The sequence below is a fragment of the Cervus canadensis genome, chromosome 18 (genome assembly GCF_019320065.1).
Source record: "Cervus canadensis isolate Bull #8, Minnesota chromosome 18, ASM1932006v1, whole genome shotgun sequence".
NCBI classification, from domain to species: domain Eukaryota; kingdom Metazoa; phylum Chordata; class Mammalia; order Artiodactyla; family Cervidae; genus Cervus; species Cervus canadensis.
Genome location: NC_057403.1, coordinates 27,656,173 through 27,679,583, shown reverse-complemented (window position 1 = coordinate 27,679,583; position 23,411 = coordinate 27,656,173). Strand labels below are relative to the sequence as shown.

Genomic DNA, 23,411 nt, shown 5'->3' with positions numbered 1-23,411 from the left:
ATCATTAAAAATCAAACCAGTGCTTTTAGAGCAGCCTATGTGTAATGACCGAATATGAGCCAGAAGATGATGAGGCTTTTTGTTAAGGCCACTTGATCCTCAACCATCAATAAGAACAGAATTACTTCAGGAAAAATGCAGAACCAGTCCTTTCTCAGTGATTTTCTCTTGTTTTATTTTTGGTCACGCTGTGCACTTGTGGGACCTCAGTTCCCCAACCAGGGGCTGAATCCGGGCCACAGCTATGAAAGCATGGAGTATTAACCAACAGACCACCAGGGAACTCCCTGGAAGAGAGTTTTTCTTTCTTTGGCTTTTTGTTTTTTGTTTTTTTGGCTGTGCCATGCAGCATGTGGAATCTTAGTTTCCTGACCAGGAACTGAACCCACGGCCCCTGGATTGGAAGTGCAGAGTCTCAACCACTGGGCTACCAGGGAAGTCCTGAGGAGAGTCTTTAATATTACACAGATGATATAGTATCCTTTGTAATTTAAAGGGTGTGACAAAGTGATGAATATATTTTCAAATAACTAAAAGAGTTTTAAGAAAATAACCATAAAACACTTTAAAACCAAATCTGTAATACTTCAGGAAGGGCAAAGCGGTGCAGAGTTGCTTATTAGGATTCCAAATTCAGCATCTAATGGAGCCGATTTCCATAGCTGTAAAGAGAGTTCCCACAGCTGGTCTGCAGCGTCCTTTAGAAAAGACTTCCTGTCCAAGCAATAGCCATTGTTGTAACAAGCAGGTGTTTCCTCTTTCCTCCCATCCCCAGAACAATAATCTGAAGTCACACACAAAGTTGCCCTGGGATCAAGGAGCAGAGAACTAGGAAGAAGTTTTTGCTCTCTGAATAACATGGGACTTTTTTTTTTTAACTGATGTTTTCTCAGAACTGCCTTTGGGTCTTCCTACCTTATTTTACACACTCCTTTCTGGAGAACTTATTGACATGGTTCCCCTAGTTGCAGCTAAAATGGTCTTTGGGAATATGGATAAATCTACTAAAGGCAGTGGGCTCCTCCATACTTCAGCAGGGGGTCTCCAGTTTACTCTTTTTCTCAGGGGTTCCTATACTAAGGAACAGATTTTAAGGGAAATGTAACTCAACACTGTGGACAGGCCCCACCTGGCCCTCTACAAGGCAAGTACTACCCTGAGCTGGGCCACCAGAGCACTCACCCACACCAAACAGAAGGACTGCATCCTCCCAACAGCTCCTTTTATGAATAAAGTAGGAATCAGAGTAAAAAACAGTTCTTTAATTATCTTAATCTCTAATTAACTTCCTTTCATTTCTAAAATGCTACGCATGCGTGCCAAGTTGTTTCAGTTGTGTCCGACTCTGTGTGACCCTCTGGACTGTAGCCTGCCAGGCTCCTCTGTCCATGGGATTCTCCAGGCAAGAATACTGGAGTGGGTTGCCATATCTTCCTCCAAGGGATCTTCCTGGGTTGGAAAGATCCCCTGGAGGAGGACCTATAACACTTCAAAAAGCAATCTTTCATGCTAGAAGGTAGGATAAACACAAAGGGACACAGATCAAAGGTGCCTAACAAAAACCTAGATGTTGTTATGTCCCTGGTGGTCCAGTGGCTAAGACTCCACGATCCCAATACAGGGGGCCCGGGTTTGATCTCTGGTCAGGGAACTAGATCCCACACGCAGCAACTAAAGATCCTGAGTGTCACAAAAGACCTGGTGCAACCAAATAAATAGTGAAAAAAAACCAAAATTGAAGACACCTAGATGCTGATTTCCTAACCCCACCCAAATTTGGCAAAAGTTATTCTTCTCACCAAAGGTAAAGAGACCAAACTTAGTTTGGAGTTGCTGTTGTTATTTTTATTGTGTAAAAGGAGATAAACAGAGAGCTGAGGTACAAAGTGACTGGACGGGGCACTACTTATACCATCGGAGGAGGTGATGTTTGAGCTGACGTAAGGAAAATGAGAGTGAGTAAGTCACACGAAGATCTGAGAGGAGTATTCTCAGGGAAAAGGAACATCAGGGCAAAAACCTGAGACTGGAAGGAGGCTGCTGTGTTTGAGCAACAGAAAGACACCCACTGTAGCCCTGGAGAGTCAGGCCAGGTGAAAGGGCCTACCATCACTAATATGATGGTTTCCTTAAAATCTGGAAAGCCTGAGACACCATTTTGCAACTAGGTCCCCTGCAAATACATATCATCAATCGAGTAAAGGACAAAAAAAGACCTTTTAATGATGCTCTTCCTTTCCCCTCTGGCCTAACCTCTGCAGCAACCAAAGGGCTGTTTATATTATCCAGTGTTTCCGCACATGAGCCCACAGCACATGCTCACACGCTTAAAATGTCCTCCCCTGCTCCCCCCGTCCGGCACACGTGCTCACTCACCAGGCCGGCCTGGCCAAACAGCAGCTGCACGGCAGTCTTGCAGGCGCCCCGCCACGTGGACGGGCACACCTGGTTCAGGACCTCGGTCACAGGGAAGTCGTCCCTGGGCGTGATGCCGTTACAGCAGCCTGCCTCCTTCATCAGCTGCAACATCGTATGCTGCAGAGTGATAAAAAGAAAGTTCACACCTCACAATAAAGCCATGAAAGGTTCCAAAATTCACAGAAATGCATTTATAGGCACAGAATAGCCTCCCAAGTCACTTCATTTTGATTTCGTAAGTAATTCTCATCAATTACCTTCAAAGATTTTCTCAAACCTGTGACTGGCTAGATACGGATACACGTGCATTAATACACATATGTGATTTCTATTCTAGCACAAAACACAGCATTATTTAGCAATCTACTGATACAAATTGGCTAAGGAATTTTGAAGTTCTGAATCCCTCTGAATAAGGAAACAAAATTATCTGATACAAGTAAATACCAGAAGACTTCATCCTTATTCTGGATGAACAAGTGGTCAGCATAAGCTTCAGTTCCAGTCTGCAACCTTCTAGCTGTGCGGCCTTGGGCTCCAGCTCCTCTGTCGGTCAAGTGGGGAAAAAGGCTGTGCCTACCTCATGGGTGAGCATCAACTGAGACGATGCATGGCAAACATCTGACACATGCCTGGCATACAGGATGCTCCACAAATGGTCCTAATTACTTCAGTACTAGGGCAAGATTTCGCCTCTTATTTATTTCACTGAAACACTAATCACAAATAGCCTCCTAGGTTGTGATAGTAACACAGGCCGAGGGGGGCCTCGGCCAGAGGATTAAGGGATGTGACCCTTGAGAAGAGGACTTAACGCAGAGAAAGACCTAAGAATAAGTGTGGGGGTGAGGCTGGGGCTGTGAGACAGCCAGGAAATGAGAGCCCATCCCAAGAGCATAACCATAAACAGCATTTTTATAGTGTACTTTCAAAACCTTTTATTTTAAACACTTTGGACAAAATTATAAATAAAAGTAACTTGGCAAAAGTCTCTTTAAAAGTCACCCTAGGAACTTCTGGGCTGGAGAACACAGGGAGGTGCTGGGACTGAGCTGCCTGGAGAGAACAGGGAACCTCCAAGCCCCTTCCCCAGGCCTTGTCCCAGGCGCCTCTTCCATCTGGCTATTCCTGAGTTACATTCTCTCATGACAAACCGGTGATCCAGAACTCTCCCAACAAGCTGGACTTCACAGCAACAGTGTACTCCAATCAAGGTACCATAAGGAGAGTACACCGTGGCAGATACGGCACATGCCTGAAGAAGTTCATTTATGGCCCTGTGACTATAAAATAGTCACGGCCACTCTCTTAAATGCCAAAGTTTCCTTGAACCCCCTCCACACACTTCCTGTATTCCCCTAGCCTCTCCTCTGGCTCCAGAGCCCATCTGTCTGTGAGGACCCAGGCCCTGATCCCACTTCAGGACTCTAGACCCATACATCCAATTGCCTGCTGGACAGCTCCCCTTGGACATTTCAAAAGCAGTCTTAAAATCATGTACAAAAATGTATTTTTGACGACTATCATCAAGCCTTAATAAGCAGCACCAAAACTGCTGTCCAAGCCAGAAACTTGGGCCTCATCTCCCTTCCCCTCCCTCTCATAGCCAGTTAATCATGGAGTCCTGCTTATTACAACTTCTAGGTTGCTCCTGAATCCTTCCACTTGCCTCCCATTATCACCAGATGGGGCCATGGCCAAAAGCCTTCAGTGCTGCTCTCCTTCCAGCCAAAAATCTATCCTGAAGCCAGGGGGATCTTTCAGAAATGCCAACCTAATCACGTGACCTGCCATGGTGGGGCACCTGCCTCAAACTGGGGGCTTTCCATCTCCCTGGGCTGCTTCTCCAGCCTTGGTCAGTGCCATGTCTTCCCCTTGTTCTAGACTCTCAGGTCTGACTACACGTTAGAATCACCTGAACAACTTTTATAAGCTAGAAGAGCCCAGCCTTCATTTCAGGGCTATTAAATCCAAATCCTACTAGGGACTATACTTGACAGCCAGAGGACATCCCACTTCAGCTCTAAGGAAGACCTTCAGCTCTTGGGACAGGTTGTCACTTCCTGGCTGTCTCACAGCCCCAGCCTCACCCCCACACTTATTCTTCAGGTCTTTCTCTGCTTTAAGTCCTCTTCTCAAGGGTCACATCCCTTAACCCTCTAGCTGAGGCCCCCTCGTCCTATGTTACTATCACAACCTAGGGGGCTGTCAAACCTCCTAGCCTGGTACTAATGCTCAATAAAGACCGATCAAATGGGGGGAGGGAAACGTCACTCTAGTCTGCTTTTAGACAACAGTTTACTGAGGAACGTCAATGCCTCCTGTCTTCACTTCAGTTTTGCTTTTTAATCCAGATTCTTTACAAGCCATCAAGTGTCCTTAAGAACTCCATTTTCAAGTTCACACCCAGGTTGGAGGAACCCCATGGGAAGCTACCGTCTTGAGTTTCAGGTTGTCGGCAGCCGACTCGTTGAAGGAGACCCCCTTCAGGAAGCTTGATCCTATCTGCACGGGCACAGTGGGAAGCTCACACTGCATGGGCTGCGGCGGGGTCTGCCTCCGCCCCGTCTGCTGCGCCTCTGCCTCGCTGCAGCAGCCCTGAAAAAGGGTTGGAGAGGACAGGAGAGGTGACCCACAGCTCAGCTCTCAAGACGGCTGGCTCATGTGGATGGCATGACTGCCACACCACAGCTCCCAGGAGCCACCAGACAGAACAACGTACCTGCAAACTGGCTTCTATTGCCTTTGGATTCAGGTGGAAACCAGCTTTCATTGCATATTCACAGTGACCTAAGCTTTCCAGAGCTATTTTATATGCCTGCAAAGAAATTTTTTTCAAGAATCAAGATCACATAGTAGATTCTAAATTGACAAAGTCCAATGAAAATAGAAATCTTAAATTTCTATAGTCACTAAAAGACATGAGGCCAACTACTATCCTATTACTCTTTCCAACTGGTTCAACATCAAAGCTTAACTCCCCACCTTGTTTTCATTCCTCAGATATTAATGTGCTAGTTTTGAAAAACATACTTGCAGAGCACTGTCAATTTTTATGTTCAGTTCTTTCAGCTGGTGCTCGGGAATTGCTGCACTTTGAGAACAGAAGAGCTGTTGAACTTCAATTCCTGCCAGGCGGCCATCACAGCCTCTCTCTCTCAGTCTAGATGTTGCCTGCAACAGAAATAGTGACTGGTAAGTAAAAGAGGATGTTACAGATACTAGCAAAATTAAAAGAACAAGAAACAACTAATATAAAGCAAGAAACGATCTAAGCATTAGTCATTCTGGATTATCTCTATTATGAAGAGAGCAGCCAGGAATTCTGAAAGACTAAACCAAGCATTGACGAGAAAACAAACTGACATAGCACTGCCTTATTTAAGAAAGCCCCTGGGAGTTCCCTGGCGGTCCAGTGGTTAGGATTTGACACTGCCATTGCTGAGGGACTGGGCTCAATCCTGGTCTGGGAACTCAGATCCCACAAGGCTCATGGCACAGTCAAAAAAACCCTGCAGAAAAGACTTACCTACCTGTTACATATATATATACACATATTTTTTAAAATCACATTTTAAGTTTCTCTGCTTTAAAAGTCACTCAGTTGTGTCTGACTCTTTGTGACTCCATGGGCTGTAGTCTACCAGGCTTCTCCATCCATGGGATTTTCCAGGCAAGAGTACTGGAGTGGGTTGCCATTTCTTTCTCCAGGAGATCTTCCTGACCCAGGGATTGAACCCGGGTCTCCCGCATTGTAAGCAAACGCTTTACCGTCTGAGCCACCAGATACCCAACTATATTGGCCCTTCAAGTTTCCAAAATTAAAAAATATATCTATTTGGTTGAGTGGTCCTATACACCAAAGTAAAAAACCTCACCAATAGGAAAAAAACTACATTGAAACATTAAAGGAAAAACAGAACTTTTGAAATCATTGTTTAGTCATTAGATATATGTTTATGAAAAGTACATTGAACTTCCCAGGTGGCTCAGTGATAAAGAATCTGCCTACCAAGCAGGAGACGCAGGTTCAGTCCCTGAGTTGGGAAGATCCCCTAGAGAAGGAAATGGCAATCCACTCCAGTATTCTTGACTGGGAAATTCCATGGACAGACAAGCCTGGTGGGCTATAGTCATGGAGTCACAAAGGGTTGGACATGACTTAGCAATAAACAACAACAATGAATACATAAGACAGGAAAACAAGAAGACATAAGGATGTAAGACAGAAAAACAGGAAGACTAATCTGTATCTTGTGATGAAATGCTAGTTATCTATACATATGGATCAGGACTAGAGAATATAGAAAAATACATATTCAATTTATTAGATGCATGGAAGGATTCAGGATGAACTGTCTTTCAATTTTTCAACATCTATTTTTATTACAATAATACTTGCACAACAAATAACATTTTTAACAGTTAATTTTTGTTCTTCTAGGTTAATGGAGTTTTAATATTTACCAACATTGCAAGACTAAAGGAAATTAAGCAGCTATAATGTCATATATTTCCAAAACTTCACAAATTCTATCTGAAGACCAATCACTCCCTGAACCCTAATAGTCTCACAGTTTAAAACCATTTGGCTCTCTTTCTGGAACTCTTCATTTAGTCAAAATGTGTAGCTCACAGGTCTTACGTTAGAGGAGTCACTGGATAAGCCAGTGGAGCACCAAACCTGGTCCCTATAGTCTTGGAGCTGACAGCTTTCATGGGTTGGAAAGGCAAGCAAGTAAAACATTTAAAGAATATAAAATGGAAAAACACATCCCAAAGGAAATAAAGAACTGTGACAGGGAGCACCCAAGAAGCTGAGAAATCATCATTTAGGCTGCATTTAAAGAGGAGGAGGCAGTCAACAGAACTGCAGGGTTGGGGGGCGGACAGGCAGAGGTGTAGGCACAGGAACTAGAACCCAGGGAGCAGGGGAGAGTGGTCAGAGGAGGCTGGTGGGCAGGCAGGAGCCAGACTATGTGGGCCGAGGCAGGTCATGGGACGGGTCTACCCCTTACCCTGAGGAAACAGAGAGAGATGAGGGACAGCAAGGCAGGAAGGGCAGAAGCAGGCCCAGCCTCTGAAGCTGTCAGGGAGAGTAATGGCCCCTGAAACAAGTCAGTGACAGTGGACACAGAATGAAGGGGCAGGTCTACAACAGGATGTTGGAGGCAGGGTCTGCAGGGCTTTCGTAGGGCCTGGATGCAGCTGTGAGAGAAAAACTGGAGGATAAATGCCAGGTTTCTTGCACAGGGGACTCGGTGTGAGAGGGCACTACTTGCTAGCACAGGGACGGTTTGAAGAGGAACAGGTGTACACGGGAAGGCCAGGGGCTGAGCCATCTGAAGACCTGAGGAGGACAGCAGCTGAACACAGGGGCCTGGGACCACGAGGGAAGGGAACTGGGCACACACGTTCCATGGCCCCAGCACACAAGAGGTTTTTAAAGTTCTAAGATTAGATGCAGACCCCTCAGGGAAAAGGACATGTAGAACTGAGCCTTGAGGAACTCACATTCATAAGTTATGCTGAAGAGAAGATAGCAAAGTGGTTGGAGAGGCTAGCCTAGGAGGTAAGAGGGTAACTAAGAGCACTTGGTTCTTCATAAGGAGAGAGGATTTCCAGGGCCCAAGTCGCTGTGAGCTGCTAAATGGAGTCAACGGGATCCTTGGATTTCTGCCAATGTTTCTGGCAACACAGAAGGCACCAGTGACCTTCACAAGACAAGGCATGTTCTGGTGGAGGAGTAGAAGCCAGATTTTAGTGAGCTGAATGATGCTCGTTATATATAAAGCTTCATATTGTGCAAAACAATACACAGATGGATACACACATATAGAATAAAAATGTAAAAATATGCATAGGAGTCACACACTCCAAAATCAAGAGGTTATCTCTAGAGAGAAAGGAATATGAATACGACAGTGGAGAAGTATAAAGGGAATTCAACTGCATTTGTAACAATATTTTTCTGTTAACAATAAAAGGTATGAAGCAAATGTGCAAAAAGTGAAGATTCATTTGACAAAGCTAAAAGGTAGATAGATGGTTATGTATGTGACATTTCATATATGCTTGAAATATCTGATAACAGTAATTTTTTTTAGGGTGAATCAAAGGTGAGGCAAACAATTCTTCCAAGAAGCTGGCTATGAAAAGAGCACAGAAACAGGGCAGAGCACGGAGGATTCTTATTTGTAAGCCTATTTGTGTATTGGTGGGAATATGCTGAGGAGGTGGGAGAGAAAACATAGGGTCCCACCACAGAAGCCCTGACGGTGGGGGCAGGGTGGAGAGAGGCAGACTCTGGACAGGAGGAGAGGGTGCCACCTCTGCTGTAATGAAGAGGAAGGAACAGAAAAGGATCTGAATGGGAGAGGTGTGTCATCTGGGTGGAAATGGAGAAGAGGGGCTGCTGCTAGGAAGACTCTGTTTTCTCAGTGTGTAGGGGGCAGGGTCACTGGTTGGAAGCAAAGTAAGGAAAGCAGAAAGCCAGGGCAGACAGAAGTGGGTGAAGAAAAAGGTCAAGGCCAGGAGGTCACAGGAGCACCAGAAGGCTGCTCACTTGGGCTGGGCTCTCAGCATGAATGATACCCACAGGGTGGGTAGAGAAGACCTTGAGTCAGGTATGAAGGGTGTGAGTGTGAGCAGCGTGATCAGGAGACTGCGGCCGGGAGGGCACAGACGGTTGTAAGGTGAGAAGATAAAGGTGGGGACCCCGCTGCCCGGCCACCTGCAATGAAGTCAGCCGGTACCACTCCTGCACTCAACCCCCAATTAGCACTGCATGGCTGCTCCGATAAACACCAAGAAAGCAGAGGAGAATCTTTAAAATGCAAGAGACCAACACAGGGAAAAGAAATTGAGAAAAAAGAACAATGCAACGGAACATCATAAAACTGAACTAAGTAAACAACAGAACATATAATGTTAAAATGTTGAAAGATGTTTACAAATTTGATTAGAGGAGATTTCTAAAACAAAATGAAATAGTTTGCCAATTTAATTGAGGTTATGAGTCAAACTAAATATTATAATATCAATTCTCTTTTCCTCTGTGAAATGAACAGTAAATCCTAGTTAAAGTGTTGACTTGCAAGGCTTTTCTTCCAGCCTCAGAAACAAAGGAGTATTAAAATACCAACAAGAAGAGTGTCATTGCTGACTACATCCCCATCTAGCTACCTAGCTGACTGTTTACTCCACTTACCTTCCAGCCTCTTCACTCTGGTCCCTCTTCCCAGAAACTTTGCTGCACTTCTTGTCAAAGGCCTCTCCTCAACCCTGTTTTTGTAAAGCCCCTTCTCCTAGGAGGCTGTGAGTAGAGGCTGTCTTCCCAGTACCTGGTGCATGCCTGGCGTGAAGTGGGCATTTACAAAAGCATTCACTGTTAAATGAACCAACAATCTAATGATAGCAGTTGAAAAACCACACTTCTACATAAAAAGGCCTTTTTAAGAACTAACAGGCAAAGGCCCTCTGGAGCCTCTCCTATCTGAACAAAGGGCACTGATCTCCCCAGAGTCAGGGTTACCTCAGCAGCCCCTCGCCAGGATCGCACTGCTTCCTCCAGTTCCGATGTGTGGCCCATGCCAGACAAGCCGCCGCCGCTGCTGCTGTTCTTTTTTTCTGGCACAACAACTTCAGCAAAGCAAGAGTGAGCCACGGGCTGTACCTTCTGTAACGCCTGGGTCAAAAACTGGAAATGGACCTGCACCACTGTCAAGAAGCATCGTCCCAACACCTGTGAAGACAAGAGAATCAGGGACTTTCAGGTTGTGGGTTGCTATTGCATTACTGCAATAAATTCTCAACTATCAATTTGAGTAGAGATTAACAATTAACTGGAATTCTGAAATCACATGGAAGTTACAAAGTCACCATGCTTTAGAAGGATCTGCCTTTGTTCTCACATTTGGATCTGGGTGGCCCAGGTGCCTAGAAGTCAAAACTTTATAACCAAATTGCCAACCTCAAGGTTTGAATGGACCTCCCCACTTCCCACCCAGCCTCCCTCACTCCTGTCCTCCACTCTCCTCATGTGGACTCTTGCTCACACCAACCCTGATTGTCTGTGAGCTCCAGTGGAATCACAGCAAGCCACAATTCCAATTCTGTCCACACAGTATTCAGAGCGCAGAAGAAAAGCCAGATGATTAGAAATCTGAAAAGTCAGTTTGACTATAAGAACATATTCCACTGGAAATGGAATCCAAAGATACAGGTTATTTAGTAACAGTGTTATTAACACAGTAATTACATAGTTATTAACATAGCTGTATGTCATATTTCCAGTCTTATGAAACAAAGCCGACAGACCTGTTTTCTCAGAGTTAACAAAACATACTGGTACATCCATGTGTCAGATCAGGAGAAAACCACTTGCTTAATACATATTAGTATAGCTGATTGATACAACAGTCCATTAAAGCAGAAAATTCACTTTAAAAACTACTAAATATGTAATGCTATGTTAATGTATACTATTAATATATAATTATAAAAATATGTGTACTAAAAACATACAACATACCACCAACAGAAGATACAAATGTGCCTTATCTGCCAACCTCTGGTACTGGCAAGAGCTATTCTCTGACACTGTTGTTCTCTGTTTGCTTTCTTGTGTTAATTCCAGCTGCAAGGTATTCTCTACAATTTCCTATTTCTTTTTTCTTTAAAGGAGGTAAGAATTTGCTACTTGCAAAGCAACTTGAACAGACACTTTCCAGATTACTGACATTTTCCCTAATCTTTTAGTTGTTTTATCCATAGTAAATTTGACAGTAACAACAAAACTTTATTGTAATTTTTTTACATGCCCCGTAACATTAAAATATATATATATTTTGGCCATGCCATGTGACAAGTGGGATCTTAGTTTCCCAACCAGGGACTGAACTATGACATTGGAAGCAGAGAGTCTTAAACCATAATGCTGCCACGGAAGTCCCTCAAAACATTTTTAATGGAAAGTATTTCATATTTCATTGGCCTATAGAGTGGTTTACTGACAAAAAGTTACTTCATGAGTGTGTGATTTATCCAACTGGAGAATAGCAGAGGGCCCAATGTTGCCAGCATTTCATGCACTGCCTTGGGGACATGGTGAAGGTTTCCACTGTCTTTTACAAGGAACTAAAATTCAACCCCAGTGCCCACACTTTGGCCTGTTACTGTCCTCTGAAGCAGGCAGAAATAAGAGCCCACCTTGGACCTCTCGCCTCCCAGCACACATTTCAGATGCTGCCCTTCCCTACCCGCACTAGGCAGAGCTCTTCCTCCTGGAGAAAGAGAGTCAGGCAAGTTCCCAGTGGTGACACTTACTCCCTCTGAATTATTTTCCCCTGTGGAAATCACCAGGACAAAACTAAAACAAACACATAAATCTCACATCACAGCATCCTCCCTCTACAGGGAACAATCAGAACAACAGGCTGAATTCCCACCCCAACCCCCCTGGGTTTCCACTTACTCCCTCAAAGCTCTACCCCATCAGAGATGGGCAGAGTGAGCCACATAGAGTAAACAGACCTAGCAACCTGGAACTTGTGACACAAACAGAAGAAACAGGATTTAATTAGCACTGCACACAGTATCAGCCAGCTTGAATACTCAGCATGCACCTCACTTGTTCGAGAGATTTCACATAGATTCTCTCATTCAATCCTAGGAGCAACCATGTGAGGTCATTCCCATTTCACAAACAGTAAGACTAACGCACAGAAAGGTTATGAAACTTTGCCAAGGGGACACAAACTGAATTTGGCAGAGGGCTCACTTGACTCAAGTGTCTATGCCCTTAGCCAGCATGCACCTTGCCCTCAACAAGATCTACACGCCTGGAGACAGCTGTGTGCTGGCAACACTGAAACCGGACACATGACAGAAGCGCAACCCTAACTGGCTTAGGCCAGAATGCCACGGTGTTCTGAAGCTCCACACAGAGCAAACCCAGGAGGACTGAAGCCAAGTCCTCAGGCACACACACTCTTCCCCGTCCTTCTTCCGTGACCTCCTGGCGGGCTGCGGCTGAGGGAGGAGCAGGGAGAGAGAAGTGACATGCCATGCGCCATCTGCCCTGGGCTCATATTCTTTCAGCTTCTGACAGACACAACTGAGTCATTCATTCTTTCAACAAATGTGTAATATGTACAAAGCACAAAAAAAGCTAGAGGATACTACAAGAAATACAGTGAACAGTCACTGTCCTTCTGAGGGTTACCTTCTAACAGTGGGGGACAATAAGTAGATGTGCAAAGTCAGGGGCTACTGGAGAAGGAACACTGAGGGACGAGGTGGGAAGGAAAAGGCTCTCTGAGGACAAGAGCACGGGAACAAGGTGAGTATCCCGTCCGTCCCTTCTGAAGGGAAGTTCTAGAAATGGCCTCTGAAGGCCTGACGCAGGGTCCTGGGCCTGGAAGAGGACACGCTGATCATGCTGCCGATGGCAGGCTGGGGGTTAGGGAGGGTCCTCTTGCTGTTGAGGGCAGAATGGTGGAAAGAGGACGCCGCTGCTGCAGGAATAAATGGGGAGAGATGGTGGTCAGTTTTAGAAGCGGGACCTTCGGAATGTTGCCGCCACCACTTCTCACATGCTTGACCTTGGATGAGACGTCTAACTTAAATTTCCTCCTTATATATAAGAAGTGGAAAAAACAAGACCTCAGCATCTCCCTCCCCCTGCTCATGAAGTATGGAGCACAAATTATGGTTGTAATAAAATATTTGTGTTGTAAACAATTCACTAAAAAGCCAATCAAAATGATGGTTACTCTCAACCTTGGAAAAGCTATCTAAAGAATGAATAGCTATTCTGCAAGTGTACCTAAGTAGCAGAAGTATAAATGCCACCTTCTCTGGAGAGAGGACTGAGCTCCACCTCCAGCCTGCCTCTGCCCACCTTTTCTCTACAATATCTCCTGTCTTAGCCCAGTTTCCTTCCTGGCACAGGCTCCATCCTTCCTGACCCAGGAATGTTCCAGTCCTTGGCGTCTTCCTGAGAAACCTGGAAAGCAATAGAGACTCTAAAGTTATGAATCTGAAAACATGTGACCCAAGGGCCTAGGACAGTTACTTTCTCTTTAATTTTATTTTTAAAGGTGCATCTATTTACTTATATATTGGCAGAGCAGCATGTGGGAATTAAGTTTCCCAACCAGGAACTGAACCCATGGCCCGTGCATTGAAAGTGCAGAGTCTTAACCACCAGACCAGGGGTGTCTCAACTTTCTCTTCCACAGGGAGACCATTTCCTGGATTACGGGATCCCATGAAGATGCAGAACAGATGTAGCAAGCTGAAGCACAAATGAGTGGTCAGTGAGATTAAAATGTCACTGGAGCTACAGAATTCCACGTCAATCAAGAGCTAACATTTACTGAGTGTTTAACCCATACCAAGCACTTTACATGTAGTGAAGTGAGACTGTGGGGTGAGAGCAATTCATCCATTTTACAGATAACAACACCGAGGCTTAGAGAGAGAAAGAACCTTGCTCTAATGTCAAGCAGGTAATAAGAGGTACAGTAGAGATCTGACACTGAGTCTAACTCCAAAAACTGTTCTAACCACCAGGCTGTGCTATTTTCATATGCCAAGATCCAGGAGGTAGTCACAACAGTGGCTAAGGACGTCACGAAGGGGAGGGGACCCCTCTTCAGGAACCCTGATGAGCAAAGACTGAGAGGCATGGCTCAGTCTCCGCTGACAGTGGGGAAGGTACTGCAACAAACTTAGCAAGTGCCTGCGGCACTTCAGGGTGGCAGGAGTCTTGAAGTTCATGATTTGCATAGCAGACAACAGCTGACTGGTTGCAAACAGCAATGATAAAATGGGAGAGGGCACATGGAGCTTGGGAAAAGGAGCAGTTTCTCTTACCTCTTAAGGAATTCCAAGCCCCAAAACCTCTATGTCAGCCTTCAGCCCATCAGTCTCATTCAAGAATTATGAAGAAAGCAATCAGACTTAATCTTACCCTTAGCATCTGAATTAAAAAAAAAAAAAAAAAACCATTCATCTCAAAGCATCCCAACTGTATGGAATTTGGGGCAATATGAGGCTATTATCAGAGTTGCATTAAGAGAAACATCTTAGGGACTTCCCTGGCAGTTCAGTGGTTGGGACTCTGTACTTCCCCTGCAGTAAGTATGGGTTTGATCCCTGGTCAGGGAACTATGATGCCACATGCCATGCAGCGGCACAGCTTTAAAAAAGAAGGGGAAAAAAAGAGAGAGAGAGAAAGAAATATTTTGGTATGACAAATTCCTCATAAAAGCCCAACTCCTGAATATAGACAATAAGTGACCTTGCCACTACTGCTTCCAAATATCCATGGAGCATTCTGGATTGTAAACAGCCATTGAGCATCTACTGAAATAAAACCTTGTTTTCTCGAAATTGCTGATGGTGGAGGAAAAGGGTACATGTTCACTTTCCCATGCCTCTATAAATGGACCTATATAGGGGGTTATCTTTATGGCTATAACCAGGAAACCTTTTCTTTTCAGTGATTTTTCTATTTTATTCATTAAAACAGATTTTAGTTTAAGGTCATCCTGTTTTGAGCCCCAAAAGACCACCCTTTCTATACCACCATAGTCAATTCTACCTTCCTAGAATATTTTCAAAATTTTAGTTACTCCTCTTCCAGGGCCACGGCCTTACTCAGCCCTTACTATATCCCCACGTGTTGAAATTACAGACTGCCCAAGTCCACCCCATCTGTGACACACCCTCTGATTTTCACATCAATATACACAATGTCTAAATTCACTTTCTACTCAAAGTCACTGAACAAATCATCTTTCTCATACCCCTGCAAAGTGACGAACAAGTAGAAATGTCGCATATGCCATAGTGTCAAACATTTGGGTTCTAGTATTTACTTCTGATCAGTTTAAAAGTCAAGAATGAATGAAATGAAGTCAATCCGAATTGGCGGCTTTTATTAGAAATTCCAAAGTCATTCAATCATTTCTTTCTCTTCAAAACTTACTTGTACCTTAAACATTACAGTTGGTTCCAAGTGTTCTCAATCTTTTGTCCTTATGATAATTCCACAGTTATTACATAATGACCTAACCAACAGAACGGAATGTGATATAAGAACCTAAATGTGTCTCCAGAGAAATAGAGAATGCAGCAGACCATGCCTGGACTATGGAAAGTACTTTATGGAGATTAAATTACAGTATGAAAATGTAAAAACCAAGCTCAACCAAAAAAAAAAAAATGGTAAAAACCATGAAACTAAGATGTATAGCCTGACCTAAAAACTGATTAACAGTGAGTGTTTAAACTTTTTGTTTTTTAAAGCAATTAACAAAACAATAATCTCTTTGCAGTTGGTATCAACCCAGAGCACAAAGAAGCTGCCATGCTATGTACAGGAGAAAGAACTAGTGAGAAGAGAAAGCTAACACATGCCCAAGGATGGATGAGCCAACAGCAAACGTTAATCATTCAGACAAGATTACATTCTGCCCCTGACACGCTGCTTTACTGCTGGTCACAATATCATCAGACACAGTTTCTAAACTCCTGCTTCACAGGCCAGGCACTGTGATCCACAGAAACTTTTACACCAGTAATACATATTCACTGCAAATAACTTAAGAGGAAAAGATAAGCTCAATAAAGAAACAGTGTCAGATATTACTAAATAGATATAACCACTGATTACATGTTTGCGATACAGCCTACATTTGAAACTGTTTTTTTCTTTTTTTCCAAAATTAGATCATTTTATATGTTGTTTTGGGGTTTCCCGGATAGCTCAGTTGGTAAAGAATCTGCCTGCAATGCAGGAAACCCCAGTTTAAGGGATAAGCTACCCATTCCAGTATTCTTGGGCTTTCCTGGTGGCTGAGATGGTAAAGAATCCACCTGCAATGCGGGAGACCAGGGTTCGATCCCTGGTTTGGGAAGATCCCCAGAGAAGGGAAAGGCTACCCACTCCAGTATTCTGGCCAGGAGAATTCCATGGACTATATATTTCATGGGGTTGCCAAGGGCCAGACACAACTCAGCAACTTTTACTTTCATATGTTGTTTTAGTCTGTTTTCCAAAATAAAATATATCAAAAATTTATTACCATGCAACACACATAGGAAGTTTTATATTTTAGCTACACTACTATACATCTTTACATAACTAGTAAGTATAATTATAAACTATCATCCAGGACATGAAACAGTGAAAGGCCAGTGACAGGAACGAAGTTCATGTCAATTATGGTAGACAAAGGAGGAGGGGCAGTTACTGCTCAACGGGCAGAGATTCAGTTTGGGAAGATGAAGTTTTGGAGGCGGACAGTGGTTGATGGCTGCAAAAAAATATTAATGTACTTAATGCCACTGTATGCTTCAAAACTGTTAAGATGGCAACATTTATGCTATGTATAGTTTACCACACTAAAAAAAAAAAGCAGAACTGCTGCTAGTTACCCTCTCTGCTACCATTCTATTCCAAGCTACAGTCATCTCTTGCTTGGATTACTGTAAAAGCCTCTTAACTGATCTTCCTGCTTCCTTTCAATTAGGATTAGTTTTATCTACATATAACAACAACAACAAATGCAGTGGCTTACATAAAATCAATGTTTACTTCTTTCTATGATGAAAATCAGCAAGGAGATCAAACCAGGCAATCTTAAAGGAAATCAGCCCTGAATATTCATTGGAAGGACTGTTGCTGAAGCCAAAGTTCCAATACTTTGACCACCAGACGCGAAGAGCCAACTCACTGGAAAAGACCTTGATGCTGAGGAAGATTGAGGGCAGGAGAAGGAGATGAAAGAGGATGAAATGGTTAGATAGCATCACCGACTGAATGGACATGAATTTGAGCAAACTCCTGGAGATAGTGGAGGACAGAGAAGCCTGGTGTGCTGCAGTCCATTGGGCTGCAATGAGTCCGACACAACTTAGCAATGTGAACAACAAAGGTGAAAATAAATCTATGGTTTGGCAGTCCAGAGCTAGGATGAGGGCTCCTGGGTATCACAGGGAGCCCAGTTTCCATCTTTCTGCTCTTCATCCTCACACAAGACTTACATACTTAAATTACCTCACAGTTCTAAATAATTAAATGACCTTCAGCCATTGTGCCTGCATTCTAGACAGTAAAAAACTGGGGGGAGTGAGGAAAAGGGAGCACCCTTTTTCCCTAAGGAAACTTCCTCATGGTCTCATCCAAAACCTCCAGTTACATCTTCATGAATCAGAACTTACTCAAGTGACCACTCCTAGCTGTAAGGGAGGTTGGGAGGTATAGTCCAATTTTCAAGAACAATATTCCTGAAAAAAACAAAAGCAAACAAAAAACCCTCCAGAGTTGGTTATTTTTTTGGCTGTACCATGCAAAATTCCACGTTGTGGAACCTTAATTCCCCAACCAGGGATCAAACCCAGGGCCCAGCAGTGAAAGCACCAAGTCCTAACCACTGGACTTTTAGACAATGCCAAGAATCCCTTGAAGGAGGCCCACCATGACCCTATTTGCAAATGAACCACTACCCTACCTGGAGCATCCTTCTATTTTTCAGACAAGCATTGCTCAATGTTCCATCCGCAGAGAGGTCTTTCTTCTACCTCTGTTCATCATTCTTTTTCTTCATAGTACCTCTCACTACCTGGCATTAGGTTTGTATTGCCCATTTATTTTTTGTCTGTTTCCCTAACTAGGAGTTATGGAGAAGGAAATGGCAACCCACTTCAGTATTCTTGCCTAGAGAATCCCATGGACAGAGGAACCTTGCAGGCTACAGTCCATGGGGTCATAAGAGTCGGACACGACTGAGTGATTTTCACTACTACCTAGGAGTTGAGCTGAATGTGGCGGGGTCTTTTGTTCTGCTCCCAGTCACATTCTCAATGCCTGGCACAAAGCGGACAATCTTTCTGTACATATTTGTTGAAAGAAGAAAAAAAGCAGTTGCTACTCTGCACATAAAAGCACCAATCTAGGCCAAGGGCAGCATGTTGACTGAAGAGCTGAGGGCAAGACATCATGGAAGCATCTATGTGCAAATGTTATTACCCGGGAACTCTTCCCGCTTTCTTTCCCTGGACAGCTCTTCTGCAGCCAGCCCATGGACACCAGCTGCAACCCTGACTTACTTTGAGGGTGATATCCCCAACAGGCTGGGGGGAGATAACAAGTCTTCTGGAGAAAGAAAGGCTGTAAACCATGCAAGGCTTTCCTGCGAGTGACACACTTGCCCAGAATGAAGAATCAGGTATAACATGTCATGCCTTGGAACTGTAGGCTTATTCTTTCAAACCGAGAACCAATATTGTAATTAACAGATATGCTATTGAGGGAATTAAGGGTATATATAAGGGCCTAGAAAGGTGTATTTTCCCTGTATGTTTGTGTATGTGTACCTACTTGTAGTTTTCTGCCCAGATACAAGAAACAGTTAATAGTGGTTCTACCTGGGACTGGGATGGAGTTGGAAGAGAGAAGCATGACCTTTGGAAAAGTGAACTTATGGCATTCAGAAATGTTTGTATTTTTTACCATAAGTATGCATCACATACAAAATAAAACTAATTAATTAAAATTAATAATAGTAGTACATCCAAAGCATTCTCATTAAAATGAGGACCAAAACAAAGATGCTCATTCTTAAAAAAAAAAGAAAAAAGGTGCTCATTCTTAAAGCTCATTGTTTTATATATTAAAACCTATGCTGACAGAGAGTTCCCTGGTGGTCTGGTGGTTAGGACTTCTGGGCTTTCACTGCCACGGACTGGGGTCAGTCTCTGGTCAGAGAAGATTCCACAAGCCATGTGGCGTGGCCAAAAAGTAAAACTAAAACCTATGTTCAATGCAACAAGATATATAACTACCGGAAGGGAGAAGATAAATATAGATGACATGATCACATATACCAAAAAACCCCAAATAAACCAACTGAAACATCAGAATTATTGAGTCCAGCCACAGAGCAGGAGATAAGACAAAAATTTAAAAAATCAAGGGTGTTCCTATGTTACAGAAAAAAACTGTCAAATAAAATTTCATCCTGGGCTTCCCTGGTGGCTCAGTGGTAAAGAATCTGCCTGCCAATGCAGAAGACACTGGTTCAATCCCTGGGTCCAGGAAGATCCCACATGCCCAAGCACCACTACTATCGAGCCCATGCGCCCCACCTACTGAGCTCGAGAACCCTAGAGCCCACACTCCACGACAAGAGAAACCACTGCAACGAGAAGCCCGCACACCACAACTAGAGAGTAGCCCCCGCTCACAACTAGAGAAAAGCCCGCACACCAACAAAGGCCCAGCATAGCCAAAAAAAAATAAGTAAAATTTCATTCACGGTAGTAACTAAAATAAAGATTAGTTAAGAATGTTAAAAATACACACAGCCACTAGAAAGGAAATTATGAAACTTTACTAAGAGACATAACAAGAAGGCTTCATAGAAGACATAATAAGCTGCTAAAACCCTGAAAACAAAACAATTCAGCAGGTGTTTCCAGGATCATAAATATGTTTCCCATCACATTCTCTGACATGCTCCACCTGGAACCTGCAGTGTGGCCTCTCCAACATCTAGTCTTGTGGCTTTGGAAGCAGCCGTCAGGTAACTGCTTCCCTTGTGCTCTCAGTTTGGGGATACCCCAGCACCAAAAGTGGGCACAGAGTCAGGCCTGACCAATCAATGTGTTAGTTTAACCTTTCTGCCCACAAGGCCCAAAGACAGGCAAGTGACCCAAGTCAAGCCAATCAGATTGAGTTCCAGAACTTTTGTCAGAACCTGGGAGAGAACAGAGGTGTTGGCAACTCTGGCACGGAGACAGTCTGGGTCTGTTCAGCACTGTGTGAGCCCCTGTATCCAGTCATGACCAGAGAGAGAGAGAGCTAACTTTCTTTAGTTCATGGGGTCAAACCATTGTTTTGCTGAGAGGCAGTACAGAGCTACAGTCAAGAATCTGCACTCTACAGATTACTGTGATATTGAATGGTTTGCCTTGGAAACGAACAGAGAACATTCTATCGTTTTTGAGACTGCATCCAAGTACTGTATTTTCGACTCTTTTGTTGACTATGATGGCTAAGTCCATTTCTTCTAAGGGATTCTTGCCCACAATAGTAGATATAAATAATGGTCATCTGAGTTAAATTCACCCATTGCAGGCCATTTTAGTTCACTGATTCCTAAAATGTCAATGTTCACTCTTGCCATCTCCTGTTTGACCACTTCCAATTTGCCTTGATATCTGGACCTAACATTCCAGGATCCTATGAAATACTGCTCTTTACAGCATTGGACTTTACTTCCATCACCTGTCACATCCACAACTAGGTGTTGTTTTTGCTTTGGCTCCATCTCTTCATTCTTTCTGGAGTTATTTCTCCATTTTTCTCCAGTAGCATATTGGGTACCTACCAACCTGGTGAGTTCATCTTTCAACATCATACCTTTTTGCCTTTTCATACTGTTCACGGGGTTCGCAAGGCAAGAATACTGAAGTGGTTTGCCATTCCCTTCTCCGGTGGACCACATTTTGTCAGAAATATGACCTGTCCATGACCCATCCATCTTGGGTGGCCTTACTCATAGTAAGGTGGCATGGCTCATAGTTACTTTGAGTTAGTCCACGTGATCAGTTTGGTTAGTTTTCTGTGATTGTGGTTTTCACTCTGTCTGCTCTCTGATGGATAAGGATAAGAGGCTTATGGAAGCTTCCTGATGGGAGAGACTGACTGAGGGGGAAACTGGGTCTTGTTCTGATGGGCAGGGCCATGTTTAGTAAATCTTTAATCCAATTTTCTGTTGATGGGCGGGGCTGTGTTCCCTCCCTGTTGCTTGACCTGAGGCCAAACTTCGGTGGAGGTAATGAAGACAATGATGACCTTCAAAGGTCCCATGCACGCCCTGCTACACTCAGTGCCTCCGACCCTGCAGCAGGCCTCCGCCGACTCACGCCTCTGCCGGAGATTCTTGGACACTCATGGGCATGTCTGGGACAGTTTCTTGTGGGGTCACTAATCCTTTCTCCTGGATCCTGATGTGCACAAGGTTTTGTTTGTGCCCTCCAAGAGTCTGTTTCCCCAGTCCTGTGGAAGTTCTGGTGGCAGCCCCTTGCTTTCCGGCTCTGGTTGTTGCAAGCCTGCCTCTCTGCCTCCAGGAGGGGAGGGGCTGGTACACAGCTAGCTCTCCTTTGGTATTCGCTCAACCCTTTGTTCTGTGAGCAGGCCAGGCTCACAGAACCTGGTTGTTAGGTTGTTAGGTTGTTAGGTTACAGCCTTTCCAGGAAAGTTCTCTTTTCCGCAGTAGTGGTTAGGCTTGTATTCTGTGGGTTTCTTTTTATTTTTTCTCCCAGTTACGTTGCCTCCCCACAGACCTGCCTGTGAGAGGGTTTCCTACTGTGTGGAAACTTCTCCTCCTTCACCATTCCCTCCCCAGGACAGGGCTTCATCCCTAACTCTTTTGTCTCTTTGTCTTTTATATTTTGTCCTACCTCCTTTCGAAGAGAATAGGCTGCCTTTCTGGATGCATGGGGTCCTCCATCAGTGTTCAGAAGTTGTTTTGTGGAAGTTGCTCAGCATTCAAATGATCTTTTGATGAATTTGTGGGGGAGAAAGTGGTCTCCCCGTCCTATTCCTCTGCCATCTTGTCTTTTTAGTAACTATGACTTTTTAGTAACTTGACTTTTTAGTAACTATGAAATATTAAATTATACTCTTCTAAAAGAAAGCAACACTGCCATTTTAGTCACCAGAATTGCAAGCACAGCATTCTTTCCTTGACTCCTACTTGCTGCTGGGGTCCTGACTTCAGAGGTATCTTTTCTCTATTCTCATCATTTTCTTCCTTGATTCACTTTTATTTCCTTCATTTTTTTCTGAAAAGCACTTGCCTTTTTTCTCATCACTATACCTTACTCAGTAATACTCTCTGTGATATTGTGATTAATAATAAATATGTATTTTGGTCTTTTTCCATGGTTCCTGGCACACAGCTCCTAAAACCCTTGGAATTTTCTAAGTGATAAGAGAGAGAAAGTATCTTTTGTTATTCATAACAAGCCTCTTTCAACCATACCTGAGTTTGGGTTTGAGGTGACTTTTGGGAAGTCCATAAGGATAGGGGCTGGTTACCAGGGGAACCAAGTTTGAAACTTTCAGCCCAACCCCTCTGGAGAAGGGAAGAGGCTAGAGAGAGAATCACCAACAACCAAAACTGAATCAACCACACCAGTGAAATGAAGGTTCAGAAATGCCAAAAGGATGGGGTTCAGAAAGATTCTGGGATAAAGACCATGTGCAGGTGCTGGGAGGGTAACAGGCCTGGAAAGAGCATGGAAGCTCACACCATTTACCACAAACTTTGCCTTATGCATATCTTTCATCTGGCTGTTCCTAAGTTACATCTTTTTATAATTGAGTGAGTTTTTTCTGAGTTCTGTGAGCTGTTCTAACAAATTAATCAAATCTGTGGAAGGGTCATGGGAATCTTTTGATTTATAGCCAGTTGTTAAGAAACACAGGTAACACCCTGGACTTGTAACTGGTATCTAAGAGGGGGTAGGGGGAATCTTGTGGGACTGTGCCATTAACTGTGGGATCTGATGCTAACTCCAGGAAAAAGTGTTAGAACTGGGGCTTCCCTGGTGGTTTGATGGCTAAAACTTTGTGCTCCCAATGCAAAGGTCCCAGGTTCGATCCCTGGTCAGGGAACTAGATCCCACATGCCCACAACTAAGAGTTTGCATGCTGCAACTAAAAAAGATTCCACACGCGGCAATGAAAATCAAAGATTCCAGGTGTGGCAACTAAGACCCAGTGCAGCTAAATGAATAAAGAAAGAAACAGATATATATAGATAGATAGATAGATGTATTAGAAATGATCCCAAATCACTTTGTATAGGAAAACCCCCCAACAACAAACTTAGGACAAGAGTGCCAGAGGAGTATCCTGGGAGTAGACAGAACACAGGAGTTTTCCTAAATACTTTCGTTTCTGTTAGAAG

The 23,411-nt window shown here is 43.8% G+C and overlaps 1 protein-coding gene and 1 non-coding gene across 5 annotated transcripts in view; one reads left to right on the top strand and one right to left on the bottom strand.

Moving 5' to 3' along the window:
• GARRE1 (granule associated Rac and RHOG effector 1) overlaps positions 1-23,411 on the bottom strand; it is an 82,342-nt gene that overhangs the window by 17,044 nt on the left and 41,887 nt on the right. For all 4 annotated transcript variants that reach the window (XM_043436344.1, XM_043436343.1, XM_043436342.1 and 1 more), the window contains 5 exons: positions 9,953-10,162; positions 5,452-5,592; positions 5,141-5,236; positions 4,855-5,016; positions 2,377-2,535 (listed from right to left, as the gene is read on the bottom strand). In XM_043436344.1, coding sequence (XP_043292279.1) covers positions 2,377-2,535; positions 4,855-5,016; positions 5,141-5,236; positions 5,452-5,592; positions 9,953-10,162 — 768 coding nt within the window. The remainder of the gene's footprint in view (positions 1-2,376; positions 2,536-4,854; positions 5,017-5,140; positions 5,237-5,451; positions 5,593-9,952; positions 10,163-23,411) is intronic.
• Positions 23,044-23,116, top strand: TRNAG-CCC. Its single transcript has one exon. It is a non-coding gene; the product is annotated as a tRNA-Gly (tRNA).